Raw genomic sequence first — 10,116 nt, forward strand, 5'->3', positions numbered from 1 at the left:
TTTCAAAGGTTTTAAGCGTATGTGCAATTTTGCCTTAGTAATTCCAGAAGTACCTTTATGCCTTTACAAGACATTGGTCACTCAAACATATACAACTAGACGGGCTTTCACACTTCCTTTATTTCACAACTATGAAGCCGTAAATATTGACATAATTATATTTAATTTAAGTATCACTCAAGAACTTTAAATCTTCTAGATTGACGAGGTTTAAGATATCTTCAAGTTGATTACCATCATTAGAGAGTTGAGAGACCAAACCACTGACGAACTTTAACACATGAGTTTTTACTTGAATGTCGTTTTACCACAATGTTGACTTCAAAGAGATGACTTAATCTTCAAGAGCATCTTCTAAAGGAGAAGAATTCTGAGTAGTAAGCAGATGAGGAGGAGCCGACAAATGTGTGAGATATTTTGGGCCCCCTTGATGATGATGGAGAGAAAGAAATATTTTTTGCTCTAACACTCACAAAAGAACACATAATATGAGAAAGCAACATGAGATGAGAAGAGAGGAAAAGGATAACCTTCAAATAGGCAAAAAGTAATTGATTATAAGGGCTTGTAATTGATTATCCCATTAATGGAATCAATTGGCTGTTGAGAAAATGGGAGGCTTGTTGTTTCAAATGTTATAATTGATTATCCCTTTAGGGCTAATCAATTAGAGTGCATGAAATTTGAATTTAAAATGCTCAGTATTCCATTATATCTAATCGATTATCTGCTGTATTTTCATCATCCTTGATCTTTTGGATCTTAGATTTACATTAGGTTTTTCCATTTTGATTTTGGCACCCCTTTCTTCATTTCTTTGCATCCATTTTCTTCAAGCAAACTAAAAAACATTAATAAATAGGGCAAGGAGGGGCAGACTTTATTGAGGGTGCGAGTCTAAAACTTTCTCCTGTCCCGCATAAAATGAGTGCGAGGTGGGGTGGGCCTGCGCCTTGCACCTTTTAAGCCTAAAAATTACAAATTTTCATGTTAATGCCCGTGCCAGCAAAAACCTACAAAAAATGGATCTCGACAGAACAAACAAATTAAAGAGTGTGAACCTAAAACCTTAACCCGCCCCAAAAAAAATACAAACAAAACAAACATGATTGAAGGGCAAGACCTATTCTACCACCTCTAATGTAAAAAAAAATTATTTGAGAGGTCAAATTAAAATTAAAAGATTAATTAAGTTTATCGAAGAACATTTGCATAATTTAAACCATGTTATTTTGACTAAAAAAGAAACACAATTGAAAAACGAGGATTCAACTTCCACAACTACAGTCACAGCAACACAACACTGCGAGAGTTAAGATTAAGAAATGAACAACTCTCGCTGTCCTTTATTTCTCGCACCTTCTCGCTGTACGATATTTTGAGATTTCTTCCATGGAGGTCAATCCCACGGTTCTGCATATCGTTCTCCTTCTTCTACCGTTGCTTGTTCTTCCTGGAATCGCTTCCAATGCGGTGATTTTTCTTCTTTCCTCATCTTTTAACCATTTTTTTTTTGTTTGAACAATTTTGTAATTGAATGTATTTGTGTGTGTTTGTTTGTAGAATCTCAATGAAACTTGTGGTCACTTCAATGGTTCGCTCAATAGAGACCCTAAAGGTATAATATCTAACTCATAACTTCAAATCTATGAAATTAATCCCTTTTTATAGAATGTTTTAGCAATGTTTCTGATCTTGCAGTACTCTTTCAGTTTTAGAATTGTTACTGTATAAGGATTTGCATATTGATTATTGAATATCATTGCTTAAACAATTAGTACAATAGTTGATTGACATTTTGAAAAGGAGAGTTACTATTCATGGAAATGTGATTCAAGATGAAATTTGATTAACCCTAGGGTTGAGCTATTGGTGAAGGCTTGAGTTCTGAGAGTGTGCTCGTCTCAAGGTCTCAGGTTTGAAGTCTGCTAGGTGCTAATAATTTCTGTGTTGGGTCAGTCCATACAAAGTCTTGCTCTGACTTTAAATGGGCTCCCGCAAGTGGACGGTGGGATTGGTCCACTTGGATTAGTTGGTCGCAAGGCCGGATACCAAGATTTAAAAAAAAAATGAAAACTAATTGATATCTGAGCTTAGACATGAGCAATTTATGTAGTTTCAAGTTTGGTATAAATGAAGGTACTGTATACTCGATCACGTATAATCTTGTCCCACATGAAATTAGTACTAGTTACTAACTGAATGACAAGATTTATAAGGAAGTTATTATTAACTACTCATTGTAGTGAATAGCAACCGTAGTGGGGTAGCGGACCCTAGATACTTTGCAAAACTCCATCGAATTGTAGTTTTGAGTAGAAGCAGTAGAATCTTTTGTGAAAAACAAATTGTGATTGTAGTGGCCTCTCTCGCTACCTACCGCAAAGCTCTTGTAAAAACTCGAATATGTCTCCAACTTATAGTCGTTCTCTCAGACTTTTTGGTCATTTCACCCTCAAATTTCGAATAACAACGAAATATAGCTCTAGTGTTTTCTCCTCGAAAACAGATTTATCTTACCCCCTAAATAACTTTCTCTCCCTTCCTTGCCTTCCAGAAGTCCGCATCCGGCAACAACCACTAGGCAGTGAAATAGAACGAGGAACCAAGATGCCACTAAAGATACAAACCATATAGGCAGAAGAGGAGGGTGGAGAACAAATGAAGTCTAGTTGTGAAGAGAGTGAGCATGATGATGAGGAAGGGCTTGTAAATAGTGATTCCATGTAAGGAATCACTTGCATTTATATTAAATGCTTAGATGAGTTATTTTATGCCTTGGAGGATAAAACTTAATTGCTAGTATTGATATTTGGTTTGAATATTTGGTAACAATGAGCTTCAATTATTAGTTATGAACTTGTCTCTATTTTTTGTGTCTTTACATGTTTATGGTATAAATTTCAAGTATTGTTTTTCTAAACTACAACATAGCAGCCATATTGCTACCTATTATATTGCTATAATGTTTTGGAGGACAGTCGCTGCGCTATGCTCTTCTATCCTCCTTTGACTAGGTAGGTAGTGACCACCAAGTTAAATTAAGAAGCCAAATAGTAAACTGTCGGACTTTCCGCCTTAATTGCGGCACTTTGGCTTGCCTCATTGCAGCCCCCAAAACCTTCATTGCGTTGGCTTTGAAGGGGTGGATTTAGTCCCACATTGCTTAGATATATGGCCTTTGTTGTGTTTATAAGTGGGGGCAATCCTCACCTTACAAATGGGTTTTTAAGCCGGTTTTGTAGGGATGAGTTAGGCCCAACCCAAATTCTGAGATAAACAAACAAATTAATATAGAATCTTCTAATTATAACTGCCAGGCTCGATTTTCTGATGAGTTTGTGTCCAGAGCAGATGCATGCTCATGCTCTCATCCAAATGACGTAATGCATAATACTTCTTAGTTTTTTAATATTCCTATAACAGAATATGTTTTATCTTAATTGTAATGCACTTTATCTGAAGGTGCTTCAAGTCTCATTTTGATTATCAATCTACATGAATATATTCATGCTTCAGCACCCAAGTATTTTACATTTTCCCCTCTTCTTGTGCAGCACGATGCCCAAATGGTTGGGTTATGGACCCTAATAAGACCAAATGCTTTCTCCATGTTGGGAGGCCTCAATCTTGGAATGACTCTGAGACATGTTGTAATAAATATGGTGGACATTTAGCATCATTGTCATCGGTTCAGGAGCAACATTTTGCTCAAAGTCTTTGTGGCGAATCCATAAATAGCTGTTGGATTGGAGGAAGATTGCTCAACAGCACTATATCAGGTTTTCAGTGGACGTGGTCGGATAATTCTCAATGGAACAAGTCCATATTTCCTTTGGCTAATGTTCCACTTAATTGTACTGGAACTGGACGGTCATGTCTTAGAAACAGTACGGCTAATTTATGTACCGTAGTGACTAATAATTCAAAATCCATCGTGAGTGAGAGATGCGATAATCCTCATGCTTCTCTATGTATACTGGACTTAGGTATGCTTTTGTTTATATTACCAATGGATTCTCATTTTACATTCATTAGAAATTCAGTATGCATATTATCCAATTATGTAACTCATTCTTCCAAAAGGTTTGTCTTTATGTTTTTTATTCTTGTGCCTGCTATTTTTTTCTGTTTCTTTTCTTCTATTTTGACTATATTTATGCATAATTTTTGTAATAATCATTGCCAGCTGAATCGTTTACTCTTCTTCTCCTTTTTTTTTCCATCTCAGATACGAAATGTAATCACATGCACTGCCACAGGGAATACCTTATAATCCTTGCGGTGGTGAGTGGCTTGATACTCTCAACAACATTAGCAGTTGTTGTCTGGCTTCTTGTATTTAAGCGAGGCAAAAAGAGAAGACGATCTAGAAAACTATCTGATCCTGCCACTTCACTTCCATCATGGAAAGTCTATACCAAAGAGGAACTAAGGTCAATTACGAAAAATTTCAGTGAAGGGAACCGTCTTGCTGGGGATACCAAGACTGGTGGTACGTACAGTGGGGTCCAACCTGATGGCTCAAAGGTTGCTGTTAAGAGAATAAAGAGGTCAAGCTTTCAGAGGAAAAAGGAGTTCAATTCTGCAATTGGCAGGGTTGCAAGGCTTCGACATCCAAATCTGGTGGCTGTGATGGGGTGCTGCTATGATCACGGTGACCGCTATATTGTTTACGAGTTTGTAGCTAATGGTCCCTTAGATAAATGGCTACATCACATACCAAGGGGAGGTCGCAGCTTAGATTGGGCTATGAGGATGCAAATTGCAACTACGCTTGCTCAAGGGATAGCGTAAGTTCAAAATATACTTATTTTTGTGATACCTTTCTTCATGTTAGTTTATACACCTTCTTTTGCCGTTACACTGTTTTCAAACAAATAATAAAAGTTTTCCTATTATCTTATGAAAGCAAACTATGTTTGACATTTAAAACCATGTTACCAGTGTATCACATATTTGTTGAGTTTCACATAATAATGTATTATTGTTTTCGTTCCTTCAAACAAAAGTATTTACCGTGACTTCTCGAAATCATTACAAACCTGATTTACCAACAAGAAAAAAGGACTCCATAGCATTTTAAACTTGACAGATATGTTACTCACTAATTATTTTCTCTCCTGTTTCAACAGGTTTCTACATGACAAAGTTAAGCCACAAGTTGTTCACCGAGACATAAGAGCTAGTAACGTGCTGCTGGACGAGGAGTTTGGAGCGCATCTTATGGGTGTTGGCTTGTCCAAGTTTGTGCCATATGAAGTGATGCATGAGAGGACTGTGATGGCAGGTGGAACCTATGGATATCTTGCTCCAGAGTTCGTGTACCGAAACGAGCTTACAACAAAGAGCGACGTTTACAGTTTCGGTGTCCTACTACTTGAAATAGTAAGCGGACGTAGACCTGCACAGGCAGTTGATTCCGTGGGTTGGCAGAGTATATTCGAATGGGCAACACCTCTTGTTCAAGCTCACCGCTACCCTGAACTCTTGGATCCTTATATATCTTCCTCGTCTACTAGTATCATCCCCGAGACTAGTGCTATCCAAAAGGTTGTTGACCTCGTTTATTCATGCACGCAGCACGTCCCTTCTATGCGGCCTAGAATGTCGCATGTTGTTCATCAGCTACAACAGTTTGCCCAGCCACCTACAAAATAGAGCTAATTAAGTTTCTATGACTAAGGTTTTAAATTGCGGTCTCAAGTCCTCACAATCCTCGATATTACAAAATTAGATACAATTCCAAAAATATTAACTTTGAGGCTGTATACCTTAATTTAAAACCTTAGTTTGGACTTTGAGGTTTTGTATGTATAACTTAACTCCATACTTGAGAAAGTTTTTTCTTAAAGTAATAGATTTGCTTAATTATTAGGCATCAGTAGGTTGGAGCAGAGTAGGTAAATTCTGTGAAACATACATGTATTGTAATTGAACAAGGTAACAACTACTAGTCTTGGTAGAATTTTTAGTTGAATTATGTGACCCTTTTGCCGGATGTAGAAAATTATAAAAAGTGCATCAGAAAAAGGGAAACAACAGGCAACATTTGTTCTTTGTGTGCTATTGAAGCAGCTTATTGTTCAGGATGGTCACTTATAAGCTATCTTTTCTTAATCTAGATAAGAACGGGTTGATAATGGGCGTACAAATGGTACTTATATTTTGCATGATTTTTTCACAGGATGGCAAATTTTACAAACAGGAGCTTCAAATTATCAATTTCTTCATAAACCTCAGGCAGATAACATACTTATATACGAAGTTGGTTTCAATTACTTTAAATTTTGGTGAATTTGTAACTTTCACTCTATCTCCTTCTAAAATAATCACTCTTTCTCAACAAATAATTTATTTTAATTATTCTTTTATCTTTTAAATACACTAAAGTTACAAAGTCGCTGTAAAAACAAAGTCATTCAATCCTCTTTTATAGGGGTATCATGTTATTTGTTGTGAGATTTGGTAAACAGGCGCTAGTCTTCATGAAAGGTTACTTGCAGTATTGACTAAATGATCCTAGGACGTATGTGCACAAAGTTTATAATGTTTGTATAGTTTTTGTGTAAAGAGGCGGAGATTTCAATGTAGGCGAAATCTTTGAGATGAAATGAAAACGTAGAAAAAAATAACTTAACGTAAAATACTTTGTATTAGTAAAAGATGGTGTTTGCATACATACATTTCACTCGGTTAAACTCTTTTCTCACTTCACTCGGATATTTTGAGTATATTGAATTTCATTCGGTTAGACTCTTTTCTCACTTTGCTCGAATATTGAGTATATTGAGTTTCTACAGTAATTTCAACACACCAAAATCAAACGCTAGAATTTCTTATTTATACTTGTTAAGAGTCCCACATCGGACAATATATGGCCTAAACATGTCCTTATAAGTGGGGGCAATCCTCACCCTACAAGCCGGTTTTGTAGGGTTGAGTTAGGCCCAACCACACTTCTTAACATGGTATCAAAGCCTCGTTTAAGATCCGGTGGGCCACCTTCTATGGTTTCCGCTATCGGGCCACCCACTGTTTATTTCCACGCTCCAGTTGTCTAGTCCTGGGCGTGAGGGGGTGTGTTAAGAGTCCCACATCGGACAATATATGGCCTAAACATGTCCTTATAAGTGGGGGCAATCCTCACCCTACAAGCCGGTTTTGTAGGGTTGAGTTAGGCCAAACCCACACTTCTTAACAATACTGAAATCTAAATAACTGTCGCGAACGTTCATATCTCCAGAAATTGATATGTCTTCACTTGCATGTATTTCGTCTTTAACTCGCTTCCACGCGTATAGAAACTTCGACACGTTTCCTTATTGTATTTGATTTGTATCAATTCTATTGATTTCTAATTTATAATACATAAACCCAATATTAGAATAACCAAAACTTCTTAGCCAAAAAAAAGAAACATAAAAAATAAGAAAAAAAAAAATATCTCTTTAATTTATTGAACCCTAAAAGATACAAACAAATAATGAATATCTAGCTACATTGCATATTATCTTGCTCTTCCAGGTTGCAGCCAATGAAGTAGCAGTAGTACTAATATTTGTTGGATCAGAACTTCTCTGACAGAGATATCTGATGCAATTACCTTATTCCATCACCACTCTCTAATCTCTGCATCATATGACCAAAAACTAGGTTATAACAATGCTCATAGGAACTTTGTTTTGCATTAAATTCACTAACCTCAATCTATGGTTCCCTTGTTTGAGATTGTTGTCTCTCAAAAAAAGTCTGTATTTGCTGCAATGTACATAAAATCCTTAGTCAATAAAAACAAATACCAAACCAAGCTGATAGCAGGCGGTCCAACGGATCTTAAGCGAAACTTTGATACTATCTTAAAATTGTCGTTGGACCTAACTCAATTTTACAAAACCGACTTATAAAGTGAGAATTGTCCCACTTATAAATATATGTTCAGGCGATTGTACTATATGATGCATTTAATTTTTACCTTGACAGAGCTTCCAACTTCCTCTAGTTTCTGCATTAGCAGCAGCTCCATAGAACGAGGAGACATCTACAATGACAGAAAACAATGTGAACTCCCAAGATGAAGACCATAAGTAACCAACATGAACAAGGCGAGTTAAACATATAATCAACAACCCTTGAGGTTTCTACCATCAAATGTGAAGAGTCTTCTAATGTTGACGCTTGTCTTGAAACTATCTCATTTCTTATGTTTGATAGGCGCATCATAACAGCCTGAAAATAGTTCAAAGTGAAAGAAGAAATAAGGAAAGAAACGCGCTCACAAACACAATTTGATCATACACAGTAAAATACTACCTTCTTGAAATCGTTAGGATTTGCAACGCCGAGGATTTTAACATCGTCACTGGGTGGCCTTCTAACTCCAACATTTTCAATTCTAAGAGAGTATACACCAAAAAGGGATTGCAAGTACCCTATAAACATACATCATTAATCAGATACTAGAAATTAAAACCCATTTTCAGAGCAAGTATCCTATGCAGAAAATAGCGCACCTTGTTCAACCACAACATCAGCCACAGAATGCAGTAAAACATGCTTCTCTTTACGCAGCATCCCAAAACACGGAAATGGTACAGGCCTTGTGACCTGAACTAGATAAAACACATAACTAGATTACATGTCAAGAGATCCATACATGTGAATGCAAACATCATACAGTCACAAGCTATCAGAATCAGTACAAAGCCAAAACCATCTAACAACATGTCTAGAGTGAACAGTTATCTTTAGATATAAACTTGATATTCTTACGCACAACTACGAAGACGTGCAACTACGAAGACTAATCTCTCAAGTAGGAAGAACCACGCCAGCTACAAAGTAACAAAGTTCTTCTATAAAACATTCAGTGTTGCTTCATTCTCGAGTCTCAAATCAAACTCAAACCACCATTTAAACTGAAATACACTAGTATTATCTTATCCAAGCACTCTTGATGCCAGTTACTAGTTTTGATCAAAAGTGATTAAAAAAATGATTTTTCTCAGTGAAAATTACCTAGTATTGGAGTAAATTCACTGTTTGTTATACACATTAATGTAATATATCACAATCTCAACAAATTTCCAACAGCAATTGTTTCTGTGCCATTCCCAAGGTCCAAAGCAAAAGGCTCAAGACCACCACTAAACGGTAAAGCGCGTGGAGCAGGTGATCCTTCATTTATTCAAGAGCAGGCGATTTCTCCCTTCAGACACGTCTATCACTGGCTGATTAGATCCAACTTCTATCCGTACAACACGCTTCACCTCATACGAACGGTTTTAACCGTTCTTACTATATAAAGAGAAATGTATCATTTCAGGTATTCAAATTCATTCTCACTCTCACATTCTCTCACTGACTTAAATGTTGAAGTACCAACATCACATTTCACCGTTCACCGAATATTCTGGTTCCATAACGGAACAACAACAATTCATATAACTTGTAATAACATTTTCTCAAATCCAATCCAATATGATTTCCAACAAAAATCAAAACACAACAAATTGAAATAAAAAGTTAGAAAGAAAATAAAACACTACCTTATAAACAATAGCATCTGGAGTAAGGTAAAGGCTTCTAGAACCAATATCTTTCCTAACTATAAACCTTCTGATTGGTATATAAAGCAACATGAGTAACCCAATTCCCCAAGCTAATATAAGTAACAATGAGTAAAGTATCCACTGTACTGTTTGGTACTTGATGAAATTCTTCTCCATTTCCTTAAACGATGCTGCATATAACACTGCTTCTTCTTCATTGTCTTCTAATAAACTCTTCTCTAAGCTCTCTATTTCCACAGCTTCTTCCTCCATTGTTTTCATAAATGCTAGTACTGCTTTCTTTGCTTGGTAGTTGCTACCATTCAACGAATTTCAACTAAGTACAAAAAGTCAAAACAAACACTTCCGAATTTCTTTTCGCACTCTACCTTTACTCAATACACCACCTATCTTTTTTAGTTAAGTTTGGTTTTACTTTAATCTCTAAATTATGAAACTATAAAAACAATACAAAATCCAACAAACTTCTATTTATTTTTGTGTGAAATAAAATTAAAAAATTGTATCTTAAATTTTTTTCATCTCCATTTTCTCAAAAATATGT

At 36.1% G+C, this 10,116-nt stretch overlaps 2 protein-coding genes across 2 annotated transcripts; one reads left to right on the forward strand and one right to left on the reverse strand.

Annotated features, from left to right (window-relative positions):
* Positions 1-1,258: 1,258 nt before the first annotated feature.
* On the forward strand, positions 1,259-6,077 carry LOC131594974 (C-type lectin receptor-like tyrosine-protein kinase At1g52310). The gene is made up of 5 exons (XM_058867185.1): positions 1,259-1,473; positions 1,564-1,618; positions 3,558-3,989; positions 4,232-4,793; positions 5,136-6,077. Exons 1-5 carry the CDS (start codon positions 1,393-1,395, stop codon positions 5,659-5,661), a joined length of 1,656 nt encoding a protein of 551 aa, XP_058723168.1. The 5' UTR covers positions 1,259-1,392; the 3' UTR covers positions 5,662-6,077.
* Positions 6,078-7,088: 1,011 nt separating this feature from the next.
* On the reverse strand, positions 7,089-9,899 carry LOC131594975 (uncharacterized). Its single transcript, XM_058867186.1, has 7 exons — positions 9,549-9,899; positions 8,514-8,607; positions 8,314-8,432; positions 8,146-8,229; positions 7,976-8,041; positions 7,705-7,761; positions 7,089-7,632 (listed from the first exon to the last, which is right to left on the reverse strand). The coding sequence occupies exons 1-6, from the start codon at positions 9,831-9,833 to the stop codon at positions 7,711-7,713; spliced, it is 699 nt and encodes a 232-aa protein (XP_058723169.1). The 5' UTR covers positions 9,834-9,899; the 3' UTR covers positions 7,089-7,632; positions 7,705-7,710.
* Positions 9,900-10,116: the final 217 nt, after the last annotated feature.

Source organism: Vicia villosa, linkage group LG4 (genome assembly GCF_029867415.1).
Source record: "Vicia villosa cultivar HV-30 ecotype Madison, WI linkage group LG4, Vvil1.0, whole genome shotgun sequence".
Lineage (NCBI taxonomy): Eukaryota > Viridiplantae > Streptophyta > Magnoliopsida > Fabales > Fabaceae > Vicia > Vicia villosa.

Excerpts from the sequence above, each read along its gene's own strand:
- LOC131594974 (XM_058867185.1), top strand. The coding sequence starts at position 1,393 with ATGGAGGTCAATCCCACGGTTCTGCATATCGTTCTCCTTCTTCTACCG. Across the intron at positions 1,619-3,557 it reads GCTCAATAGAGACCCTAAAG|CACGATGCCCAAATGGTTGG; the intron begins GTATAATATCTA and ends CTTCTTGTGCAG. Across the intron at positions 3,990-4,231 it reads TCTATGTATACTGGACTTAG|ATACGAAATGTAATCACATG; the intron begins GTATGCTTTTGT and ends TTTCCATCTCAG.
- LOC131594975 (XM_058867186.1), bottom strand. The coding sequence starts at position 9,833 with ATGAAAACAATGGAGGAAGAAGCTGTGGAAATAGAGAGCTTAGAGAAG. Across the intron at positions 8,608-9,548 it reads CAGATGCTATTGTTTATAAG|GTCACAAGGCCTGTACCATT; the intron begins GTAGTGTTTTAT and ends TATCTAGTTCAG. Across the intron at positions 8,230-8,313 it reads ATCCTAACGATTTCAAGAAG|GCTGTTATGATGCGCCTATC; the intron begins GTAGTATTTTAC and ends AACTATTTTCAG.